Here is a 26222-nt window from a genome sequence, read left to right as displayed (position 1 = left end):
CCCTCTATAAACCAAAACTTGTGCTAAAGTGCCCTCTAGGAGCCCAAACACGTGTTAAAGTGTCCTCTATGAGCCAAACTCTGTGCTAAAGTGCCCTCTAGGAGCCTAAACACGTGCTTATATGCCCTCTAGGAGCCAAAACGTGTGCTAAATCGCCGTCTTGGAAGCCAAAACATGTGCTAAAGTGCTCTGTTTGAAGCCAAAACGTTTGCTAAAGTGCTCTCTTAGGAGCCCAAACACGTGCTAAAGTGCCCTCCAGGAGCCCAAACAAGTGCTAAAGTGCTCTCTTGGGAGCCAAATGCGTGCTAAAGTATCCTCTTGGGAGCCAAAACGTGTGCTAAAGTCCCCTGTAGGAGCCAAAACTTGTGCGAAAGTTCTCTCTAGGAGCATAAACACGTTGTAAAGTGCCCTCTAGAAACCAAAACTTGTGCTAAAGTGCCCTCTAGGAGCCCAACACATGTTAAAGTGTTCTCTAGGAGCCTAAACGTGTGCTAAAGTGCCCTCTAGGAGCCAAAACATGATCTAAAGTGCCGTCTTGGAAGCCAAAACGTGTGCTAAAGTGCCCTCTAGGAGCCAAAACATGATCTAAAGTGCCGTCTTGGAAGCCAAAACGTGTGCTAAAGTGCCCTCTTGTGAGCCAAAACGTGTGCTAAAGTGCCCTCTAGGAGCCAAAACGTGTGCTGAAGTGCTCTCGTAGGAGCCCAAACACGTGCTTAAGCACCTTCTAGAAGCCAAAACATGATCTAAAGTGCCGTCTTGGAAGCCAAAACGTGTGCTAAAGTGCCCTCTAGGAGCCAAACATGATCTAATGTGCCGTCTTGGAAGCCAAAACGTGTGCTAAATTGCTGTCTTGGAAGCCAAAACGTGTGCTAAATTGCCCTCTTGTGAGCCAAAACGTGTGCTAAAGTGCCCTCTAGGAGCCCAAACACATGCTAAAGTGCACTCTGGGAGCCAAAACGTGTTCTAAAGTATACACTTGGGAGCCAAAACGTGTGCTAAAGTGCTCTTTTAGGAGCCCAAACACATGCTAAAGTGCCCCCTAGGAGCCCAAACACGTGCTAAAGTGCATTCTTGGGAGCCAAAACGTGTGCTAAAGTATCCTCTTGGGAGCCAAAACGTGTGCTAAAGTACCCTCTAGGAGCCAAACATGCTAGAGTACCCTCTAGAAACAAAAACTTGTGCTAAAGTTCCCTCTAGGAGCCTAAACACGTGGTAAAGTGCCCTCTAGAAACCAAAACTTGTGCTAAAGTGCCCTCTAGGAGTCCAAACACGTGTTAAAGTGTCCTCTAGGGGACAAAACTTGTGCTAAAGTGCCTTTTAGGAGCATAAACACTTACTAAAGTGCCCTCTAGGAGCTAAAACGTGATCTAAAGTGCCGTCTTGGAAGCCAAAACGTGTGCTAAAGTGCCCTCTAAAAAACAAAACTTGTTCTAAAGTGCCCTCTAGGAGCCCATACACGTGTTAAAGTGTCATCTACGAGCCAAAGCCTGTGCTAAAGTGCTCTCTAGGAGCCTTAACACATTTTTAACTGCCCTTTAGGAGCCGAAACGTGTGCTAAATTTCTCTCTTGGAAGCCAAAACGTGTGCTAAAGTGCTCTCTTGGGAGCCAAAACGTGTGCTAAAGTGCTCTCTTAGGAGCCTAAACACGTGCTAAAGTGCCCTCTAGGAGCCCAAACCCGTGCTAAAGTGCACTCTTGGGAGCCAAAACGTATGCTAAAGTATCCTCTTTGGAGCCAAGACGTGTGCTAAAGTGCCCTCTAGGAGCCAAAGATGCTAGAGTACCCTCTAGAAACCAAAACTTGTGCTAAGGTTCTCTTTAGGAGCCTAAACATGTGGTCAAGTGCCCTCTAAAAACCAAAACGTGTGCTAAAGTGCCCTCTAGGAGCCCAAACACGTGCTAAAGTGCTCTCAGGGCGCCGGTCACTGGCAGCCCCCTCGCTCTGACATCTCTCCTTAATTGCATGTATATAGGTCCTGTCTGTGCATGTGTGTATTTCGGACCTGTGGGTGTAACATGATTAATAATAAGAGTGAAAAAATTCAATTTCCCCGTTGCTGGATAAATAAAGTATTTCTGCTTCTTCTTCTTAAAGTGCCCTCTAGGAGCCAAAACGTGATCTAAAGTGCCGTCTTGGAAGTCAAAACGTGTGCTAAAGTGCCCTCTATAAACCAAAACTTGTGCTAAAGTGCCCTCTAGGAGCCCAAACACGTGTTAAAGTGTCCTCTATGAGCCAAACTCTGTGCTAAAGTGCCCTCTAGGAGCCTAAACACGTGCTTATATGCCCTCTAGGAGCCAAAACGTGTGCTAAATCGCCGTCTTGGAAGCCAAAACATGTGCTAAAGTGCTCTGTTTGAAGCCAAAACGTTTGCTAAAGTGCTCTCTTAGGAGCCCAAACACGTGCTAAAGTGCCCTCTAGGAGCCCAAACACGTGCTAAAGTGCACTCTTGGGAGCCAAATGCGTGCTAAAGTATCCTCTTGGGAGCCAAAACGTGTGCTAAAGTGCCCTCTAGGAGCCAAACATGCTAGAGTACCCTCTAGAAACCAAAACTTGTGCGAAAGTTCTCTCTAGGAGCATAAACACGTTGTAAAGTGCCCTCTAGAAACCAAAACTTGTGCTAAAGTGCCCTCTAGGAGCCCAAACACGTGTTAAAGTGTTCTCTAGGAGCCTAAACGTGTGCTAAAGTGCCCTCTAGGAGCCAAAACATAATCTAAAGTGCCGTCTTGGAAGCCAAAACGTGTGCTAAAGTGCCCTCTAGGAGCCAAAACATGATCTAAAGTGCCGTCTTGGAAGCCAAAACGTGTGCTAAATTGCTGTCTTGGAAGCCAAAACGTGTGCTAAAGTGCCCTCTTGTGAGCCAAAACGTGTGCTAAAGTGCCCTCTAGGAGCCAAAACGTGTGCTGAAGTGCTCTCGTAGGAGCCCAAACACGTGCTAAAGCACCTTCTAGAAGCCAGAACATGATCTAAAGTGCCGTCTTGGAAGCCAAAACGTGTGCTAAATTGCTGTCTTGGAAGCCAAAACGTGTGCTAAATTGCCCTCTTGTGAGCCAAAACGTGTGCTAAAGTGCTCTCGTAGGAGCCCAAACACGTGCTAAAGTACCTTCTAGAAGCCAAAAAACATGCAATAGTGCAAACGCGTTCTAGGTGCTCGCTATTAGCCAAAGAGCCCAAATGCACGGTAAAGTGCCCTCTTGAAGACTAAAACGTGTGCTCAAGTGCCCTTTTTTCCCTTTTCGCCCCTGCCCTTCAAAAAGTCTGTACACATCCAAGGTTTTACCAGCTACTACTTGGGTCATTGATTTGTATTCATCTTTTGTAAAGACATTTGAGCTGCATTTCGTGTTATAAAATGTGCTATATGAATGACATTTATTATTAATATTATTAGTCGTCACTGGTGCTTGTGTTACCCTGCCCTGCCACGCGGTGGCGACAGAACGCGTGTGAACACATGTGTCCTGCTGATGTTTGACAGGCGCTGTGGCGGAGCCTGGAAATGTTGTTGCCAGTTTGCAAACGCATTCTTCTGCAACACTACATCAGAAAGTGTCGGCTGTGCCACACAGAGACTGGAGACAGTAACTGTTGGACAGAGCTAACGGATGCTACTTTAGCTCAGCATGGTGCCTTCACAACGATATTGTCAAGCTCGACATAATGAGGCACACAACTTCCGGATGGCGCCTTCAATCTTCCGACTAGCGACGTGTTTGTTTTTTATTTCGACATTTTTTTTACTTTTATTGTCATAATTACAACTCCGTTGCAAAATTCACGTCGTTAATGACTTTTTGTGTCGGTAATTTGTCTCGTTTAATAAACCATAGCGCTTTATTTACCGGAAAACGGCCCACGTTTCCGGTGTTGCCGTTGCTGAGCCCGTGCGGTTGACGCGAGCCCCCAGAGTAGGGCTTGTGACACTCCTCTCTCAGCATGGAAAACACACCTCAGTCCAGGCTGTACACAACTCTACAGTAACTCCACAGTAACTCCCCTCAACCTAAACTCCTGATTATGGATTCTTCTACAAACAGTTTGGGTGAGTGAAGCACACACACACACACGCGTTTACTGTCTCTGTGTGGCGGTTTTTTACCGACAACACATTATAGAAACTTCAGTGACTGTGTTCGGAAGTGGCTCTCACATGGTTATGGGGGCAACAATTTAACAAAACACCATAACAACCAAAAGGCAATAATTGTGTTTTTTGGCAACACCACTGACACCATGTTACAGAAAAGTCACACTTTCAGACTCGTTCGTGTGCAAATGTCTCTGAAAGCAGCTTTTATAGTGTTTTCTAAAGTGTTCTTCCTGTCACGCTCCTGGTGTATTTTGGTGGAAGAGGATAGTGGGGGAAACAACATTTAAATATCTTACAGGGAAGTTTAGTGAACGAGTTAAAGAATGGCGCGTGGACATTTGGCACTGATATACCGTCCAGCAACTTCACTTCTTTAATAGTGATGTGGGCACGGGGTCGTTACAAGCTGAGTTGCAACATGACAGCAGCACCGTGTGTGTGTGCGTGTGTCTGCGTGTGTGTGAGTGTGTGTGTCTGCGTGTGTGAGTGCGTGTGTGTGTGTGTGTTCTTGCGCGTGTGTGACTGCGTGTGTGTGTGTGTGCGCGCGCGCGCATTTGCGTGTGTGTCTGTGTGCGTGCGTGCGTGTGTGTGTCTGTGTGTGTGGGTGTGTGTATGGGTGTGTGTACGTGTGTGTCTGTGTGTGTGTGCGTGCGTGTGTGTGCGCGTGCGTGCATGTGTTTGTGTGTGTGTGTGTACATATGTGTCTGTGGGCGTGTGTACGTGTGTGTGCGTGCGTGTGTTTGTGTGTGAACATGTGTGTGGGTGTGTGCGTGTGTGTTTGTGTGTGTGTACATGTGTGTGGGTGCGTGCGTGTGTGTGTGTCTGTGTGTGCGCGTGTGTCTGTGTGTGGGTGTGTGTGTGTCTTTGTGTGCGTGTGTGTGTGTGTCTGTGTGTGCATGTGTTTGTGTGCGTGCGTGCATGTGTTTGTGTGGGTGTGTGTACATGTGTGTGTGTGTCTGTGTGTGTGCGTGTGTGTATGTGTGTGTGTTTGTGTGTGTACATGTGTGTGCGTGTGTGTCTGTGTGTGTGTGTGTCTGTGTGTGTGTCTGTGTGTGTGTGTGTCGGTGTGTGTGTGTGTGTATAAACAGCTGCTGGCTTGTCTGGGTTGCAGCGCGTGATGTTAGCCTCGTATTCACACAGCTGTCCAGATTGTGGCACGCTGGTCGAGTCTAATTCGAGGCGTGACTGTAACTGTTTCTCTGTGTTTCTTCATCCATCTCGCGATGTTGTGACTAATGAGAACTGGCAGCTGGGTTAGTTAAGCTTAGCAAACATTTAGTCTGGTCTAAATTAAAGGTTGAATATGTTGAATCTTTATTAAAAGCTATATTTCAAAATAATACACCCACGGGGCGTTTTGAGGGGTACAGATTTGCTTTTCCTTGAAAAAGTATATTTAGTCTGAATTAACATTTAAAATGTTTTTGATGGGTTTGACAATGACTTTCTGTCCTGTTGTGCTTCCATTGTACCAGCCATTAGCGAGTTGCCAGGGTTGTCTGTTGTTGGGTGCAGCTACTGTCGGCTGGCACTGGGTGAAATGGAGTTTGCCAATCCTGCAGCTGCTTCAGAGCCTCAGTGAAGGGGGCGTTCTTTGTCCCAGCAGCTGAGTGAGCGGAGACGGGCAACAACCAGAGTCACTATAGGCCGAGCATTCACTCCATGGACTGAGAGAAAGGAGAGAAACGCCATTCAATCGCACGCCTATATGGCTACGCTGCTCCTTGATCGCTTACATCACTTTCATCTTTACTGAGCTGGAACGGCTAACGCTAATGGCTAACGCTAACCGTCAGTCAAACTCCTCTAATACTTGTTTTTATGGTGTGATTTGCCAGAGGGGATGGGTTCAAAAAGGCTCCAACAGACTCTGAGCTCCTGTAGCTACTGGGCTGGGTCTGACAAACCTGGCAACCCCACTGCTGGAGTTATTTTTTGTTGTTGCGACTAGGATCTTGAGGCACTAGTTGTAGGTGTTCTGCTCATTGTCCAGATTCAACCTTTAATGTGTGAATGAAGATTCCCATTGCTAGCTGAATGACTGTTCCGTCTGTTTTGAGCAGCCATGAACAGACCACCTGCAGTGGTCAGAGGATCACAGAGAACTAAAGTAAGCTAAAAGTACATGATGTGATCCTTTAACAGACTGTCCATATTTATGCACAAGCAGAGTACTCATTTTTATTCTTACATGAGCCTGTTTTGTTCTACCTGCTCGTCCCCCATGGTGCCCACTGTAACGGGAGCTGTGACACTGTTGCACAACGCTGCTTTTGTTGCACATCTGTAGGCCCTGCTGTCCCACCTTACGTGCTGATGTTGTGTTTATTTGTCTTGTAAATTGGTGGGGCGGCAAGGCACTGGGGAACAGTAAATATCACAGGAAGACTGTGGCTAGCATCTGTGGGCAGGACTGCTGTGGCTCAGTGCCTGAGGGAGCTGCAGTGTAAAATACAGTACAGAGGCTGCCACTCTGCTCAGTCTTTAACACTTCTGATCTTGTACTAATGCTTCATAACAAAGTTATCTCAGGACACTTTACAGAGTAGGTAAAGACCACACTCTATGACTTATTTATGATTTACATAGACCCAACAATTCCCCCCTAGAGTACGGTGGCAACGAAAACCTTCCCTATAACAGACAGGAACCTGGAACAGACCCAGCTCTGTGGAGGACGGACATCTGTCTGCACCGGTTGAGAGGAACAAAAGGAGAGAGAAAGAGAGAAAAGACAGAGAGATGGACAGAGAGAGACAAAGACTGACACAAAGACAGACAGATGGACAGAGAGAGACAAAGACAGACACAAAGACAGACAGATGGACAGAGAGAGACAAAGATAGACAGATGGACGGAGAGAGACAAAGACAGACAGATGGACAGAGAGAGACAAAGACAGACAGATGGACGGAGAGAGACAAAGACAGACAGATGGACAGAGAGAGACAAAGACAGACAGATGGACAGAGAGACACAAAGACAGACAGATGGACAGAGAGAGACACAAAGACAGACAGATGGACGGAGAGAGACAAAGACAGACAGATGGACAGAGAGAGACAAAGACAGACAGATGGACAGAGAGAGACAAAGACAGACAGATGGACGGAGAGAGACAAAGACAGACAGACGGACAGAGAGACACAAAGACAGACAGATGGACAGAGAGACACAAAGACTGACACACAGACAGACAGATGGACAGAGAGAGACAAAGACAGACACAAAGACAGACAGATGGACAGAGAGAGAAAACACTTGAAACTTTGAAAAGCTATGATATGTGTATTGATACTGTGCTGGCCTGTTATACAGCTGCTCCTTTCTGTGTCTCACTGTCAGCTGACTGTGAGACATTTTGGCGTGCACTGTATCATGGGTCGGATGAGATCAGTATCTGCCGATGTCTGCGCTCACAGGGATGATCGACTAAAAAATGTCAGCAGACAACCTTGTCAGTGTGACAGCTGTAGAAAGAAGATGGCATTCCCCCTTGTGTCAATTTCCCTGTTCTACGGGCAGACATCAGCGTCACGTAGCAAGCTTCCAACTACCAGCTAAACTAGCTTACAGAGCCCAAAAAACGGTTGTATGGGCATCCCCAGCTGCCGCTCCTGGTCCCCACGGGTAAAACATTCATCCGATTTGTCATGTGGGATGGTAGGGGTCGTCTACACAACAGCGGAAAGATCTAAAACCGATGCTGCAAGTTCTGTATAGCTTACAACTAAAAACAGACTAAACAGAGACGACGCAGACTATTACAGTGTTAAATAAATGTTCATCTAAGTTGAGCCATTTTGTGTCTCATTATTATTATTATTATTATTAAATTGATGTATTTTAATCAGATGCAAAAAACGACAACCCAACAATATAATGTCGATATTATCAGCCTTTGGTTGCCCTGTTCTCTCTCTATATCGCAATCTGTCAATGAAAAACCCATATGGGTCAACCATAAGTACATGACACTTTGTTAGTTTTGAATTAGCTTGGAATCATTATTTGGACAGCAAAATGTTCTAAAATGATCAATACTCCTACACAATTGTACAGAAGTAGCACCAATAAATATTTGCCATAAAAAAACATATTAAACATACATATTTATGGTGAATTGTAAACTTTTATCAGCTGATACTCGTGTTTTCTTTGTAGTTGTAGTTGTAGTGAATACACAGGCAGAAACAGTCCACCTGTATTTTTAAATAATTCACACTATCAACAAAATTTGATAACACTGAAATAGGGATAGATGATACATTAATATTATCAGCGCATAATATAATAATAGATAATAATATATAAATATAATATTTAGCTGCAGTTCACTTGCAGACCATACATAGCATGCATTTTATTTAGCAACCACCTGGCTGGAGGTTTGGACGTGCGTGTGTGTGTGTGTGTCTCTCCCTCTCTCTTTACTTGGACCAGGGCGGAGCTCCCTTGACATGGCAGTGAAATCACAGTGCAACCCCCCCCCCCCCCCCATCTGTTTTATACGTAGTTGAATACTAATTCGTGTAAACGTTTATCATGTACCAGACAATATTTGCTCAAGAAAATCGCGGTCATCGGCTAAGGCTGATGGGGAAAAACCTAATTGGTATGGGCATGGGCATCGGCCCTAAAAGATCCATATGGGTCGATCCGTACTCTGACACTGAGACAGCATCTTCAGGTCTGGACAGTCCACGGTGGCCTGTAAGGAACATAAGTATAGTAAGGAGAGCAGGAGGGTAAACGGTTGCTGTGGAAGCCAAAGCTCATACAAATGACCTGTGGTCCTGAACAGGTGGAAGATTGCAGTGAAACCACACATGACAGCCGCTGTGTATTTAATGTATGTAAATGTAAACTTCAGTTTAAAAGCTTACTACTGAAAAGTGGATAAGGCCCGGTACATGTGACGCTCATGAGTTTGGGAGGTGTCACCAGTGTCTGCAAATCTCTCTGTCTGTTCTCCACCTGGAGAAGTGTGGAGGCACTTGTCCCCGGACGCCCTGTCACTGAAGTTTGCCTTTTGGAAAGTGGCACTTTTTTCTTCATATGTACACTTGCACACATTGTTATGATCACATGGCTCACGGCAGACCACAACGAAGGGGAGACCACAAAGTTAAACCATTTCAATATATTTATTAGAACTAGGCCCTAAGTCACAAAGAAAATAAAGATCAGTGTAAGTGGTGGCTATGTGTGTGGTGTGATATGGACTGTTGCATTGATAATGTGCAAAATAGCAAGAAATAACTAAGAAGAACTGTTGGCAGTTGTCATCGCAGGCAGGGAGGGAGGGAGGGAGGGAGGGAAGGAGAGTGAGACGGCCCTGGAATCTTCTCCCTAAATCCTCTCCTAGGTAACCAGACCTAACCATGTGCACCTGGATGGGACCTGACCTGGAAAGCAAAAATGGGCAAGGCACCAGGGAAACAGCGCCTCCCCAACCACACAGGAGAAGAACACCTATCCCCAGGAAAACAGAGATACATAACAACATAAATACACATTTATTACACTGCCTAGTTCCCTGTATTCACTGCAAACAGGCAGGAAGCTAGAATACATCACTTCCTGTGAGCCAGAGAGATTCTTCCTAGAAACTGCAGGTGCCAGACACTGAAGCTTTCCCCTTTTGTTTGTATAGGTATACTGTACTAACAGGGATGGAAATTGGTGAGATTATATTGACACCTTTATCGATTCTTTATCGATTCCCTTATTGATTCCTAAAAGAAAGTATGCTTACACAGGTTTTGTTATCTGAGTGTGAACACAGCACTCACGGGTGCTAATGTTATTCTAAGAGCATATTTACCTGTCGGGGAGCAATGGCACTGGTGCGTAGAGTCAAAGTCATGGCATTCCTGGAATTTAAGTCTGCGTAGAAAGATGTTTCAGCATATTGCTGCTGTTTCCACATTTACTTGAAATGGTAATTTTACACACATCACAAGCTGCAGCTCTGTTGTCATCTTTCTTCATGACATAGACATAGTTTTCTGGGAATTTTCATCAATAAATAGTCTCTGAAATAACCACACGTAGACCTATTTTTGTGTGGGCGACTTCTGTGTGACTAAATACTTGACAAATGAAAAGTAGAGTTTTTCTCAAAATACACATGAATTCAAACTACACACTGTTTAGATGCACGCACGCAAATAGGGTGAAGGAAAAATAAAACAGCAATCTAAAAGTGATATTCCCTTCAAAAACCTTTCGGATCAGATTTCCTGAGAAATTTGAGATAATGTGCTAGTTATTATCAATTTAGACGACATAAGTGTAAATTAGGATGTATGATTTCATCAGTCTGATTTCATTGGTACAAGATAAATGATCCGATTTAATTATGGCCCAGCCCTAGTTCGACAAGACCATCCCTCAGCGATAAGAGGAATTCCCTATTCTCAACCCTATGTACTAAGTCTAACCATGTAGAGTTCTGAGTGAGTAGTGTGCATTCACATTTAATGCCAAAGTGAAATATTTGTTAAGAATGCCACCGTGCAGACTTAAATCTGGATAAAAACTGTGGTGTTGATGTCTGCTCACAGCTGATGGACAAATCCAGACGCAGCTTACAGAACAAACACATTTTGACTCTACTTGTGGAAATGGAAATACCATAACATGTGTGGAATCACATCTTCTATAATAGTATTTATTTGAACTAATTCCTTGCATACAACATGGCAGGGTTCGAGTGGAATTACGCGTGTGTGCCAGATGTTAATCAAAGGGCTGCCAATTAAACCTCACTGAGATCAAGCAAGGATTTAAGATTTATTTTTGTTCTTTTTGCTTTGAATTCATTTGTTAAATAGTTTTGTATTCCTTTTGTGTCACTGCCATCTGCGATTTTTTGTATTCTTTTGCAGTGTTAAGTCATTTTTCCGTGTCCCTTGTGCATTGTGGGACAATAGTGTCTATCAGCAGCGATCCAGTAGGTTTCCTGCCTTGTCGGACTGTCAAAGCTGACAGTAATGACAGCTCAAACTAAGAAAACAAGAACCAGGTCTTATTACAGCAGAATTATCCTTTAATGTTGTATTTTTTTCAGTGTGAATAACAAAGAAATGTGGGACACATTGTGCAGAGATCAGCAGGAAGTTGCATCAGCAGATGGCAGCTATTTCAGTGTTTTTCCCAGAATGTTGCAATAGTGCTTCTTTTGAGAAGAGCAGACGTGCTGTTCCTCCGGAGTCTGGAGGGAGACACTCACGGTCTCTGTGTCAGGCCTGGGAGCCTGGGAGCCTGCTCGCTATCCACCTGAGATGGGTTTGTTACTTGTTTCTTGCTCAATTAGGTTGTTCTTGATTTGAAACAGAATTCTGCCAATTTGAGATGCTAAGTTACTGAAAATGAATACCTTCTTTGACTGATTTTTTTTTTTAAAAGAGGACTTTGTAGAAAAACATTTCTCAGAGAAAGTTTTGTTTTTGTCAATGTCTCCGTACTGAGATTCAGGTTTTATATCAGCGAAAGATTTAAATATATACAGTGAAGATAAAAAATTAGAGGACAAGGTATTAATATAAAGAATTTAATAGAATATCTTCTGTGGCTATACTGCTTCACTAACATGTTTATTTTTAAATAGCCAAGGCACTTCAACAAAAAGCTTTATTTAGGCCACAGCTTTGAATGACTTCAGCACATCTGCACCCACAGGACATCACTAGTTTCTCACACTGCTCTGGTTTGATCTTGGTCCATTCTGACTCACTCTCTAACACAGTTCACTAACTGGAGTGGGTTTCTTACACATTACTTTGTCACCAAGGATTTTCCAGAAGTTCTCTATGGGGTTAAGATTGGGTTTCTATTGGGTTTCAGTGTGAGAAACTAGTGATGTCCTGTGGGTGCAGATGTGCTGAAGTCATCCAAAGCTGTGGCCTCTACAACATTGTTGAAATCTTCTCTTCTGACACAATCAACACTGTTCTCTCATTCTGATCACTGATATTTTCTCTAAATAAAGGTTTTTGTTGAAGTGCCTTGGTTATTTAAAAAAACATGCTAGGACAGTACAATTTCTAGCAAATTCTGGACAATAAAAATAACAATATTTCAGAATAATTTAATTTTGATCTCCGGTGTATATCATTAGTAAGGATAGGAATTGAGACCAGTGCTAGTATCGATTCTGCTTATCAATGTGACGCTATCGATTTCCTCACTGATTCCTGATCCATGTTCTGTGTGTAAAAAAGTCTGCTATTCATCGTCAACGCTACTGTTTTATTATGTCTAAATTTGAACACAGTGTAGATGAAATGAGAGGATATTGGTACAGCTTTCTTGTTTTTGCAGGTTTTCAGGTTTTTCAAAGAAACCATTTTATTATTACTCCACGCTTTGGACTGTTTCTTCCTCTGCACCATGACTCCTTCCTGTTGCAAGTTTCCAGCAGCGTAAACGCATGAGTTGGACGTCATGTGCAACGGTTAAAAACATGCCGGCCTTGATAAAAGGAATTGATTACCTCAGACTCATATGATTCCACTTCCAATTTGTTACTAGTTCTCAACTGGAACCGGTTCCCGAATCTCGCTCCCAGCCCCCGAGGTGGCTATCGGTACTTCTTTACAACAATAAGATATCCACATTTAACAGTATTGAAAGTATCATATCTTTAAAAAAAGGAGAAGTACATTCAGATTTTCAAGCCGAGGCTGCACAGATGCAACAGTGGGGAATAAAATCAACTGTCTGTGACTTTTCCTGAACAAGCACCGTGTGCAGGTTGTTGATATTTCTTTTGTGTGCCATGGACATTTTTCTTTTTTTCTGTGGCATGGAGTATCGTTATTTTTATTCTAGTATTGTGTAGAAATTTCTTATTCTGGAAACTTGACAACCTTACCCATCCCTGGTGTGTTTGTATGAAGCTGCCACCTGACATTTAAATCAGAACCAACAAAAACAGACCATTGTGGACTAAGCTTAGTCCCAAAGGTGAAGGCTTTCTGGTTATTAAATCAGTTGACTTTAAACCTCATGGCCCTTCACCCAGTGAGCTCATTTGCCGCAGAGCTTCACGTTGCATCAGCAGTCAACAGACTAGTTCTCTGCTTTATTATCTGTATGCAGAACAAGCATGGTCTTGCACAACGTCTGTGTCTGCTTCAGCCAGATATGACAGTCAAATCTGCGGCAGTATGTTGACCTGCTGCCAGCGCTGAGAGCTCACACATGTACCATCTCATTTGGCTGTTTGACAGTTATTTTTAGATGCTTTTATCCTCTAATGCATTTAGCAGGCACAGCACATAGGCTGATTGAATCTCTGTCTGCTGAAGTATTAAAAATAAAGAAGCTGTTAGTGATGAAACCGTTTGGTGCAGCTAAAAAAGAGTTTTAGCAAGAAATGAGAATGTTGGGGTTTTCCAGAAACCTTTCACTGAAGGAACTGTCCCCATTCACCATGGCTGGATTAGCCTGTATTCTTATTTAGTTTGATTAAACACAACTTTATTAAGGATCGTGCATAGTGTGAGAAGAACAGTATAAAGTCAAATAAAAAACAACATTTTGACACAGAGCTGGTGCAGTGTTACTTGAGAGCCTGACTGAAACATTTGATATCTTCTCTTGTTGTTGTTTTTTTTTAAAGATTATTTGTGGCAATTTTTCAAGCCCTTTTATTAGATAGGAAATGGGATGAGAGAGAGAGAGGGGGGCAGCAAAGGGCTGCAGGTCGGAGTCGAACCTTCAGCCTCTTTACATGGTGCGACTGCTCTAACCACCGTCCCACCGGCCGCCTCTGTTCTTCTGTTGTTTGTGATGTACTGTACACTGTGATTTGAAAAAAAGCGTGGGTGAAGGAATTCAAAGCAAAACACAAGCACACACAACCAGCATTGAGCACAGGTGTAAGCAGTAAACAAATGAGACCTCATTTCTTTAGACCAGACGATGAGTAGATGTGGTCAATGCAAACCTTGCAAGCTTTTTTCAGCAGCAAAACATTTTCATAAGTCACATTGCATCCTATGCAATGTCACTGTTGCATGTGCTCACATTATGATGGTGATGTTGATGAAATATGACTTCTAAAAGATAGAAAACAACACTACGACTGATCAATGATTTAGTTTGTAAAATTTGCGAGAGAGAGAGAGAGAGAGAGAGATTGAAAGGTGGATGTCAACTTGTCCGATCTTATTTCAGCCCTGATCCTGACCCAGAAATATGTATCTGGCATATTGAAATGACAACTATAGCCACTAAATCTGACATATCTCATTTTAAGGGCTTCTTGATCTAAATACTGGAGGTCCTGATTCAAAAGTATTAACTGTATGTGTAACTTTTTACATTTATTAGTCATTTTATTATTGCCAATGAGCAAACAGGTTGTTGCTTGACTTAAAAAATGAGTCCATCCCCGACTTTCTCGGTTGTCTACAACCAACAGCCTATGGACTGACTTCTATGTTAAGGATTCGGGACAGATTTTCCAGGAAGCCCCTCTCTTCAGCTCGCCTACAGCCAACAGTGATAGCTAATGGAGGCGGCTAACATCAACAAATGAACCGACAGTCCACACATGCTGGTCTTCTGTTTTACATTTGTTGTGCTAAAAATCCAAGCTGATAAAAATCCAAGAGTGTACACTGTAATGTGAAATATATCTTGTTTTGTGCTGCTAGTGCTGCTAGCTTGCTTGTTACTGCAGCCAAACTCCTAGCATACTATGGCTAGCATACAGTCTATGATTGCTAGCTACCCGACGTAGCAATGCCCATGTTCCATCTGCTAACATGGAGGGGGCAGGACATATGAACCATAATGCAACCAGCTGCCAGGGGGCGATTCTGGTCAAGTGGGTTACAAATTGTCAGTTGGTCAAAATGGACAAGTTTTGGAGCAGCAGTGTTGAGTGAGAGTAAATGAAGAGAGAGAGCGCCGTTATCAAGAACAAAGCAGTGAATCAGAGAAGTACATTTCTATAATACTAGAAAGCTGCAGCAAGTATCTCACTATCTCTGTCCCCTTCATATTTTAAGATGCTACAAATTATACCCAGCTACGAAAAGTCAGAAGTTAGAACAGAGGTCCAGAGTGTCGTTGCCATGGAGATGATACACTGTCTCGCCACATTGGTGTAAACTTGCAGTTTTCAGAACTTGCAAGTAGCTGCAACTTTCAGCGCGTCTTGTTGCAAATCTTTGGTCTGAACTGGGCTTTAGCAAACAGTTGCTCATTTTAACATCCTGCAGACAGAGAGCGACATTAGCATTCATTTGCATCAATCCGTCACTCTTTATTCATATGGCACTTTTTATACTTTGACAGTAGCACAAAGTGCCTCACAGAAAATAAAAACAAAACAAAACGTGAACAACAAAGAAACACCATGAAAACCCAAACCTCCCTCCCCCCAAAATATACACACAGAGATACACAAAGACATACGGTACACTCTCACGGACACACATAGCCGTACACACACCCACACACTTACACTAGCGGTTGCTGAGGCCACATGGCTAGGCAACAAGATCTGAGGTGAGGAAGAATCTACCTTTGTGGGCCACGCACACCGACAGGAATCATGGTCCATGGCTGCAGGGAAGCCGCCACATGCATTGTTCTGTTTATGAAATAGAAAATATATCGGGAATTATCATCTTGGTCTTGTGTGTTGTGATCAAAGGTTTGAGTGAAGCAGATTTCAGATTTAATATTGGTCCGTAGTGAAACACTATAGTGCAAAGTTGGTTTATCGGAGGCTTTTCTCTGGAAACAGCTGCCTATTGCTACTGGAAACCAGGCTGATGAGAGAACCAAAACAAAGAGCTAAAATAGGATGAAAGATTAGCTCATAGAGCTGCAGAGTTGTTGATAATTCTCAGTGGATTTGTCTCTTCGAGGAAGTCCTTTACCTATATTTCCGGTCTGATTTAGCACCCTAAAGTGACGGCTCAACGGACCCAACACTCATTCAACTCAACACGCGATTTCCATGTAAATAGAGTTGATGCGGCTTGGCGACAGACGTGACTTGGGCGGAGGTGTCGATGACGTGAACTTTTTTGCGACCCACAGTCAATTCAATTCAATTCAATTCAATTCAATTTTATTTATAGTGTCAAATCATAACAAAAGTTATCTCAGGACACTTTACAGAGTAGGTAAAGACCACACTCAATGACTTATTTATGATTTACATAGACCCAACAATTCCTCTGTAGAGTACAGTGGCAACGAAAACCTTCCCTATAACAGGCAGGAACGTCAGACAGACCCAGCTCTGTGGAGGACGGCCATCTGTCTTGACCGGTTGGGGAGGAAGAAAAGGAGAGAGAAAGAGAGAAAAGACACACAGATGGACAGGGAGAGACAGACAGACAGACTTCCAGAGATGCAAGCAAAGCCTAACAGTAACTATAATATTTATAGTAATGTGAATATGACGTATATGTTAAGGCAGTTAATACAACAGAATAGTAGAAACAAGCACAGCTAAGGTGACAGAATATGAAAATGATAATAATTATGGTGGCAAACACGATCAATGATGAGTAGTGGCAATAGCAGCTACGATACAGCTACAAATTTTATAGTTTATTAAACTAGTGATAGTATATATGAGTAACAGTGACAATAGCAGCAGGAAGCGTCATGTAGGACCACGGCAGCAAGCACCACCACGATCAGCAGAGACCTGCGAGACGACAAAGCACAAAGCACAGTCAGGAGTTTTATGAGCAGGAAACAGCTGATCACATGAATAAGAGACCGCAAAATATCGTTGAAGCCTGTGAAATCTGTGAGATGGTGAACAGCAGAGAAAGTCGTGAATTATCAGATCACTGGGCTAACTTATTCTGACGCATATGTTGTACATCACTGTACGCCCAACTTTGTGCTTCACGTCACATCTTTACGCCTTTTCCAGGAAGACGGAAAAGAGGAATATTACTCCTCTGGTTTCACCGACAGGACTTCAAATTGCAGCCTTTGCCTGGACGCCAATGTGACGGATTTTCAATATAAAAACCCATGGTGAATCAAATAATAGCTATGCTGCCCTGAAGAGTGCCGTTACAGTGCAGCTGTGGGAAGAGAAAGTGTTTCGCTGCTCTCTGTTTCACTTCTCAGACGGGACCTCAAACACTCCTGCAGGGGCGTACAGGATGTTGAGCTGTGGCAAGGTGTCACAATCAAAGAGGAGCACAAAGCAGAGAGCAGTGTGCTTTGGGACAAGCGGCATGTGTAGGTGGTTGAGGTCATTATGTAGAACCCTTGGGTGGAAAGAGGCAGAGAGAATGAGTGGGTGGACACTGTGAGAATAAGTTACGTGTGACTGTCGCACAGCTACAGGATATACATTTGGGTTTTAATGACTGATATTTTAGATGCAAAAGCATATCAAATGGTGGGCAGGCTGGGTTCACATACGATTATAGAGGGTACCAAAGATATAAACCCTTAGAGAGCCACACATTTTTGTCTTTTTCAGGTGGGACAGGGACCTTTAGGGGGAGACAGCAGCTCAACAGTGTATGCCACAGAAGAAAGCTGGACTTGGAACATTATGATGGATGTATATGAAAGCCATTTCCATGGTCACTAATGTTTCAAACGTTGTTGTAGAAGTTATTGAGTGTGTTATTTGGAGCTAAGTGTAACCTTTTTTTCCGCTCGAGAATTGATAAAAATGGTAAAAAATCCAAAATTTTACAATAAGACAACCAGACTTACAACCAGAATAATCCATGCTGTGATTTAGGAAAACCTTTGACATCTGCAGAGTTCTGTAAGAATTACATTTTTAGCCATTAGAGAGCACTTGTGTTGTGTAAACTGCCACGAACCCCCTTACCGTCAATAAACCTAGGAAAGCATCCATCCTCTGAATGCCCCAGGTCTCTAGTTTGTGGTCGTAAAGTTTCAGAATCAGAATCATAATACTTTAATAATTCCTGGGGGGAATTGTTTAAATTGTTTCATGAGGCTGTGAATATCCTAGAGGTCACAATAGCTCAGTTTATACAGTGAGCTAAAGTTTCAAAAAATGCTTTCACTACAATGAAATAGCTCCTATGAGGACTAACATCAGCTCACATGAATATAACTGGACTCATTGAATCCACAAGAGTCTCAGCTATCCAGTCAGACCCAAGTTATGCAAATTCCAGACCGCAGTATGCATAAATATTCAAATACACCATTTTAGAATAGTCAAAAAGCTGCATGTTCCTATCCCAAACTGTCTGGATTATCTGAAGAGGTGATGTCTGTACAGGGGAGACTCGCAGGTACCCATAGAACCCATTTTCATTCAGATATGCTGAGGTCAGAGGTCGAACCACAGAGGACATGCCATGACGTTATTTAGACCAATATCTTCACACTCAACAAGCCCCCTACGGCCTTTAATGTCGGCCGAGATCGGAAATAAAATTCCACAGTTAGGTGGGCCCTGCCCCCACCCTAGCACTGCCGTTGCCCACAGTAATCCGAATCACACACCCATTAGAAGAGTTGTGTCTTTAATCAAGCTGAATGAAAAGGGACGTTTTTGTAAACTCGTACATCAACCAGTCGGACAAGAAAGACTGTAGCTGTGCACAGACTCAACAAAAGACTCTGATCAGTCCAAAAGAGTGTGTGGCTGTGCAGCTGTCACACTGCCAACCTCCCACAAGACCTGGAATGACCCAGAGCCTTTGAGGAAAGTGAAAATCAAATAGAGGATTTATATTGCTAGTGTTGGAATCAAGTTCTCCTGCTTTTTCTCCCGGATCTCTGTATATTTGTGGCTTTTCATAGGAGTACCACCAAACCCTCTGAGGCCTCACATCCACTTGTTAGATGTGTGATTCACCAAAATCTGATTTTTGGTCAATAGATGTGATTCATTTCCCACCATAACCTGAACCATGACTAATAATAATAATAATCATTTGTCACAAAGCTATAAGAATTCAATTCAATTTACATTTTTAAGAAAGTAAAAGCCTCTGATGACATGCTTTAACTCAATTATTTCTCTGTAACATCAAGTATTCATTGCTAAATGTACAACCATCAACGTTTTATTAGGAGCCAAGAAGACGAAATAAGAATCTCTTGTGTACCCTGTTTGATTTGCATGAATGCATCATTTCCTGTCTCTTCTTCTGCATGCTGGTACTTTCCGGGCAGGAATGTTGGACGCCACCGCCTTCAGTGGAAACTAGCACACGAGCAGCATTTAGAGGACTTGAAAACATTGAATTGCTGTGTAGCATAATTAAAAAAATACAGCATTTCCCATAGTAATTCAGACACAATAGTTTTACAATGAATATTAATCAGAATTCCAGTGCAGTTGCTGTGAAGTAGATCAAATTCCTGCTCCCCCAGAGCTGTTGCCAAACAGCTGAGTCACCACCAGTCTTGGCTTGTTACTCAAAAAATGAAATCAAGAAAAACAGAAGCTCAGAGTAGTGTGTGTGTGTGTGTGTGTGTGTGTGTGTGTGTGTGTGTGTGTGTGTGTGTGTGTGTGTGTGTGTGTGTGTGTGTGTGTGTGTGTGTGTGTGTGTGTGTGTGTGTGTGTGTGTGTGTGTGTGTGTGTGTGTGTGTGTGTGTGTGTGTGTGTGTGTGTGTGTGTGTGTGTGTGTGTGTGTTAGTTACACTTCCCCAATTGGGGTTGCATGATAATATCAGCCATCGGTGTCGTCTGATATTGCCTGTTAAATGAATTATTGGATATCGGCTAACACGATAATATAATAAACCAATAAATAAATACAAAGCTGCTTTTATGATTAAAACATATTAAATGCCCCACATCGAGATGTTTATGTGCGCAGCGCAACGTGACATGTAGGTAGGATATATCTTACTTGTTTAGTTTAAAAGCAATTGTTATAAATTAAAAGTGCAACATACACTCACTGCCACTTTATTAGGTGCACCTGTCCAACTGCTCGTTAATGCAAATTTCTAATCAGCCAATCACACGGCAGCAACATGGTGAAGAGGATGTGCTGCAGTTCAAAGCAGCATCAGAACGGGGAAGAAAGGTGATTGAAGTGACTTTGAACGTGGCATGGTTGTTGGTGCCAGACGGGCTGCTCTGAGGATTTCATAAACTGCTGATCTACTGGGATTTTCACGCACAACCACCTCTAGGGTTTACAGAGAATGCTCCTAAAAAGAGAAAAGATCCAGTGAGTGGCAGTTCTGTGGGCGCAAATGCCTCGTTTTAGCCAGAGGTCAGAGGAGAATGGCCAGACTGGTTGGAGCTGATAGAAAGGCAACAGTAGTAGCAGCAGAAGACCACACTGACACTTTATCAAGCACCAGGTGCACCTAATAAAGTGAGTGTATGCTTAAGTATTTTTCTTATATTTAACAAGGAATGAATATTTCATCATTTTCAGCTTTGTATTTTATGTCTGCATTTGCATGATAACAGAATACATGAGCACATGTTAATTACGCGACAGCAAAGACTGGGGGTTCGTCCACTCGATCAAAAACAAACTTTTTTCTCTCCGTGGTTCTGAAAAAGTTTTCCGTCCACTCGGCCTTGGCTCAAGAAATATCTGCGTCCACAGGAAACCAGGTAAACTGACTCCAAACGCTGTAGTTCACATGCCAGGCCTGGATGTGGAGCTGTAACCGCCACAGAAATACACCAACAACAGAGAAGAAGAGATGGGGAGACGCTGTGGAGAATACAAACACCAGAGAGTTTCTCTCTAAATCTGGAGACTTCCCAAATCCTCCTCCATCCTAGAGAGAAATGTGTCACTGTTTCTGGTGTTAGTGGAGACTTTTGTGCTGTGCTGGACTCTGATGCACCGATCACTCTGCAGTTAGTGTCCTCACTGAGCAGAGGGTGCTGCTGGGAGCCCCTTCCCCGTCCCAAAGCACTCACAGGCGCCACTGTCTCACTACATTTAGGGCGCACTCACACTGTCCTTCCGCACCGTGCCCCGGGCTTTAGGGTACTTGTCCCCCCTCCCTCTCCCCCCGCGCCCCAGGCCCATTTGTACTCACACTACCTGGGCCTCGCGCAAATGCTTCTCGCTGTCCACACTTCATCACGCCGTAACACGTCACACGCATTGGTTGATGTCATCGCGATGCGTCTCTTTGTTTACAAATCTTTCCATAGACCTCTGAGTTTTTGTGCGTCTTGTCGACTGTTTTTGAATCTTTTCATCGACCAAATCTGCAGTAAACACTCCACCTCCGCATCACACCAACGTGAACCTTTCACCGCCATTGTTGTTGTTGTTAAATGTCCGCGCATGGTCTTCTATTTTCTATGTCCAAACAGGCACACATAAAGGACGTCAGAACCGCCGTAGGCCTCGTGCTCGTGCTCGTACAGGTGCGCACGCTCGTGCTTGTACATGTTCAAACGGGCTCTACAAAAGCCCACCTCTCTCAGGCGGGCCGTGGACGGCCGCTGTCCGCAGTTATGCGCGGAGCGGGTGCACTCACACTGCTCAAACGCACTAGGCTTTAGCTGAAAAAACGGTTTTGGCCCGGTGCGGAAGGACAGTGTGAGTGCGCCCTTAGAGACTTTTCACACCTTCTTAGAACTGCATTTAGAAACAGAGACTAGAGAGCAGTTAAGCTCCTTATTCAGAGCATCAGGGAAACGGGAGAAATCTGTGGTCGGCCTAATTCATTCCCATGCATGTGGCTCAGAGTCCAGACATTGAACATTGTCGTCTTAAACTGCTTCCTGTTGTAGAGAGCATAGGTTAAGCAGGTATATTTCTAGGCCAGTGGGTTAACTGGTGAGCTTGTGACATTTTTGATTCAAAAAACAAAATCAGCAGACATAAACCTTTAGCTGAGCGTGCTTCGATGTTATTAGACTCTCTGAAAGGACAGAGCAGGCAGAGTCATATTTATAGTCCGCTGTATATTAAAAGGACTGTCACTCACTGTGGCTGTCCTAACATGCACTTTGAAAAGATGAGACACCTAAACGTTCTCTTTTCATTTGGGCATTGGTGTGTTGACTCTTCAAAAACCTTTATTGTATTATTATATTTATCTTGCACACTACCGCTACCAGTAAAACAGACAATAAAACCCTCCATTCATCTAGTCCATGTATAAAACCAGCCTACTAAGTGTAAGATCCCAGTGCCAAAAACAGATCATGGTAAGAAGCTCTTCTGCAGCAGGAGTGGGTGTGGTGCCACCTAACTGCCGGTCATGGCCTCACCATAAATACAACATGGACTCTGTAAAAAAAGACTTTTTCCCAAGATAGGCTGCACAGAAACAGAACTCGGAAACATTGTGTGTGGACTGAAATACCAAAGTGCTCTGAACCACACTGGTATTCTTGAAGGTCCACGTTTCTCGCCAGTGTGGTGTTTATAGGTGTGAGCAGGAGCTGCAGACAGACCCAAGCTGGTTGGTGAACGTTAATAGTCTTTTTCCCTGAGGGGAAACTCAGCAATAAACAGTGCCTGTGGAGGAAAACTCCAACTTCCTGTTTGGTGTACCTTCCTGCACAGAATGGACCAGATGTTGACAGAATGATATTTCCAGATATTTCCAGTGAGTGAGTGCATTGAGCAGTGAGTGTGATGATAGGAAACAGGGATGCACGGCCTGTGAAATCCTCGGCTACAGATGTTTAAAATGACAATTTGGCCGATGACAATGTTGAAAAAAATCTTGATTGAAAGAGCACAAATGCAATCATACAAACACCCTTAAAAGGTCCTATATTGTAAAAAGTGAGATTTCCATATCCTCTCTGATTATAAAGCAGGTTAAGATTCTGTATACATGCTGAGAAAGTATTGAATCATTCAATCCACAGAAATGCACACAGCCCATATATTCAGACACTGTGTCTTTAAACCATAGACTGTAGAATAAATGGTTGAGCATACCTGTTGGGGTCCGTTCTCTCCACTTGATCCAATTGTACTCTCCTACGGGAGTCTCCATCTTGTCAGACTTTGACTCCGCCTCATTTCCTCTTACCAAAAAAGGGCATGTATGTGATGTTGGGGGGAGGGAGACACGTCCATCTGGCTGACGTTTACCTCCAAGGAGAAGTGAGGACCAGAGGCTAGCTGTCACTCAAGAGGCCACGCCCTAATTATTCATCAACTTTGACCTCCAATAAAATAAAAACTAGCCTTGTACAAAAAAATTCACCTCTCTCAGTGTTACAGACTAGAATGTTCTTTTGTCCCAGGCCTTAAACAGGTTTAATGATGCTGTGACAACAGCTTGTTTAACATGGGGGTCAATGAGAAACTGCTCTATTATGAAACCTACTCCTAGTGGACACTCGGAGAACTGCAGTTTTTGGCACCTCGCTGTGGTGGGGGCTTGCTTTAAACAAATGGTCAGGGTTTCTGCACAGTTGTGATGTCACAACTATACTGTAGAAAGTGCTGCTACAGTCATTACCCAGCTGCAATGGCGGTGCAGAGAGTGCAGATGCACAAGATGCGGAAACACCGAACAATCAGACCAGACTGGGCTTTTTCAGGAGGGGGTCTTAAAGAGACAGGAGCTAAAATAGACAAAGGGGAAATACAGGAATATTCAGACACACAGTATGAAGAAAAATAATGTGTTTTTGAACATTAATGTACAAAAAAAATTTCTAGTAGAAACCCACATTGTAATATAACCTTCTTTCACATGAAAAAGATTACCCAGATTAAGAAGCTCAGTCACCAGAAAAAAATGTACCTTTATCCCCAAGATGTTCCAATGAAGCCCTAAAAACTACATGTAAGGAAGTAAGTAGTGTATGGTTGCTTGTGACTCCATATTTCTGTTAATTTGTTAAAAATATGGACTCAAGGACCACCAAAATTATTATTATTGTTTTTTCCTTACCAATCGGAATTTTTGCATTGTCCAATAGAGTACCTTTCCGATTTCAGTGTGTTACTATGTATATACATATATATATATATATACAGTATAGATATATATATACTTATATATATGGATATGATGTTATTGCTATCACTGTTGCCAAATAACTTTATTTTATTATCTAGCTTGAGTCAGTCATAACGGAAACAGAAGATAACGTGGTATCGGATCAGTGCATAGATCTGCGTACTCACCGAAACCTTTACCAGCAATAAAGGCAGCATCAGAGGCATTTCTGATACTCGTATAGGAACACCCACTTTCTAGGTTAGTTGTATTGTTTTCTTCAGCGGTGCATGTGTGTAAACCTTGAGAATGTGTGAGGTGACTTCTTGGTCCATCTCCAGCATTCAGCACCCTCTTTCATCAGGCTGAGGTGTGTTGCAGATTGAAGGTAAATGCTCTTCAGCGAGGCATTGCGCGTTGATTGTAAAGTTTCAACAGTCCAGAGCGAGCTGGAGAGAGTTAAGCCCCAGAGCTTGGGTTGTGTCCAGGCCGCAGCAGTGATCCGACATGCATGCTTGTATAATGAAGCTGCAGCTCAGAACTTCAGAGCAAAGGCGAGGATGGATAGACTCGTCTGTTTTGAATTGGCAATCCCTCAGAACCTCCAGAAGCAGCCAACATTTTGGAAATACATTTATTCATTTTGTGTCCAAGAGTTAGTCTGCAAGATTAACATCAATGTTTTACAAAGCAAAATTGAGGCGACACCATAAGAGACACCAGGACAGATGCTGTCAATTTCCTGCTGTGTTTGGTTGTGCGGTACACTTCACTTGTTGTGGGACAGACAGCAATGGAAATATACATTTGATTTTTATTTTACATTTACATGTGATGCCATTTCATTTCTTTTTCATTGCTTTTTTTCTTCAAGAAAAAAATATTGCAGGGCAGCCGGCCAAAATGGTGCGTTTTAATACAGAACAGACACACAACGTGCATTTCAAGCCTTACTAAAGACAACATCCCACCACAACAACAATTTCAATTCTCAAAGGCAGCAACCACACGGGCCAAATAGGTTCTGCCTACAATAAAGCTTTAGGATAATGTGCCCATCCATCAAACTGAGTGTGGAAATGTGTTTATTCGCTAATGATGTTGGGTCTTTGATGCTCCTCACTGACCGATGAAGGCTCTTTTCCTCTCAGACGGAGGCCCTCAGCAGGAGCGAGCTTAAAGCATGTGTTTCTGCTTTCCTCAGCGTACACGTTTCAGCAACAGCGTCACAAAAAGAGGGTCGGAATGTTTTAATTGTTTATAATCAGGTGGTGTTTAGAGACGAGGCTTTAGGATGGTTGTTAACTCCTTGACTTGCACGACTTTTTGTCTTTCTATAACACGCTAGTTTGTCGGAAAGGGGGCGAAATAACGCTAGGCTAAATTTTAGAGAGGGAAAACTGGTATGGGCATTTTTTAAAGGGGTCCCTTCAGCTCTGACCTCAAGATATCTGACTGAAAATGAAAGGGAATAACTCTCCATACCAGCAGCACTAGTCTGTATTCGCCATTCAGAAAGGGAAACTGGAAGACTAACAGGAGGGCTCAAGATGCTTGTTAGCCAGTTAGCACATTAACAACACAACCTGATGTTGAAAGAGTTATTTTCCATCTCACAGCCTCTTGACTTTAGCTGTTTGTTCACTGTCCTCACTTCTGTTTTTCTTATCTCTGTTTCTCAACTAGTGCCAACGGTACGGGACACACCGCAAAAACTAGAGGCATCAGCCCGACTTTGACTGCCGGCTGACCCTCAGCTTGGTGTGACCTAGCCTTTACTGTACTGATACTGACGGTAGTGAGGGATTAGTGCTGTGGAAATGGATATTTTGCTGAATTGACCAAATGCATCACCACTTTTGTCATGTCTATTAATTCAGTTTAAACCCAAGATTTGTCCACAGTTGAAGATAAGACACGACACACTAATAACATCAAACTATTTCTAGAATCAGATTCCAGCGGTGGCTGCAGCATTGTTTTCAACTCGTGGGATCCAAATATTCCAGTAACTCCAGAGCGTTGTATAGTCCAAGAAAGATTCATCATTATTTTATGCCCTTATTGGATTAGCCTGTATGTGTGTATGTCTGCTGTGTTCCACGCTGTACTTGTTATTCTAAAGGCTAATCAGTGAGCAGCATTTCCAAGTCGACCTAATTGTGGAAGGAACATTTCCTCTGCCGGCGAGCTGGATGGGCTCCAGGCGTGATGATGAAATGCCTGTTCCA

At 43.2% G+C, this 26222-nt stretch overlaps 1 protein-coding gene across 2 annotated transcripts in view; it reads left to right on the top strand.

Annotated features, from left to right (window-relative positions):
- The first annotated feature begins 3921 nt into the window (after window positions 1-3921).
- Window positions 3922-26222, top strand: part of eml3 (EMAP like 3) — a 63311-nt gene continuing 41010 nt past the window's right edge. For both annotated transcript variants that reach the window (XM_083937063.1, XM_083937062.1), the window contains exon 1: window positions 3922-4038. In XM_083937063.1, coding sequence (XP_083793189.1) covers window positions 4014-4038 — 25 coding nt within the window. In that variant the 5' untranslated portion in view covers window positions 3922-4013. The remainder of the gene's footprint in view (window positions 4039-26222) is intronic.

Source organism: Echiichthys vipera, assembly GCF_963691815.1.
Source record: "Echiichthys vipera genome assembly, chromosome: 22".
NCBI classification, from domain to species: Eukaryota; Metazoa; Chordata; class Actinopteri; order Perciformes; family Trachinidae; genus Echiichthys; species Echiichthys vipera.
Note: the sequence above shows the minus strand (reverse complement) of the source record. Positions and strands in the feature narration are given on the sequence as shown.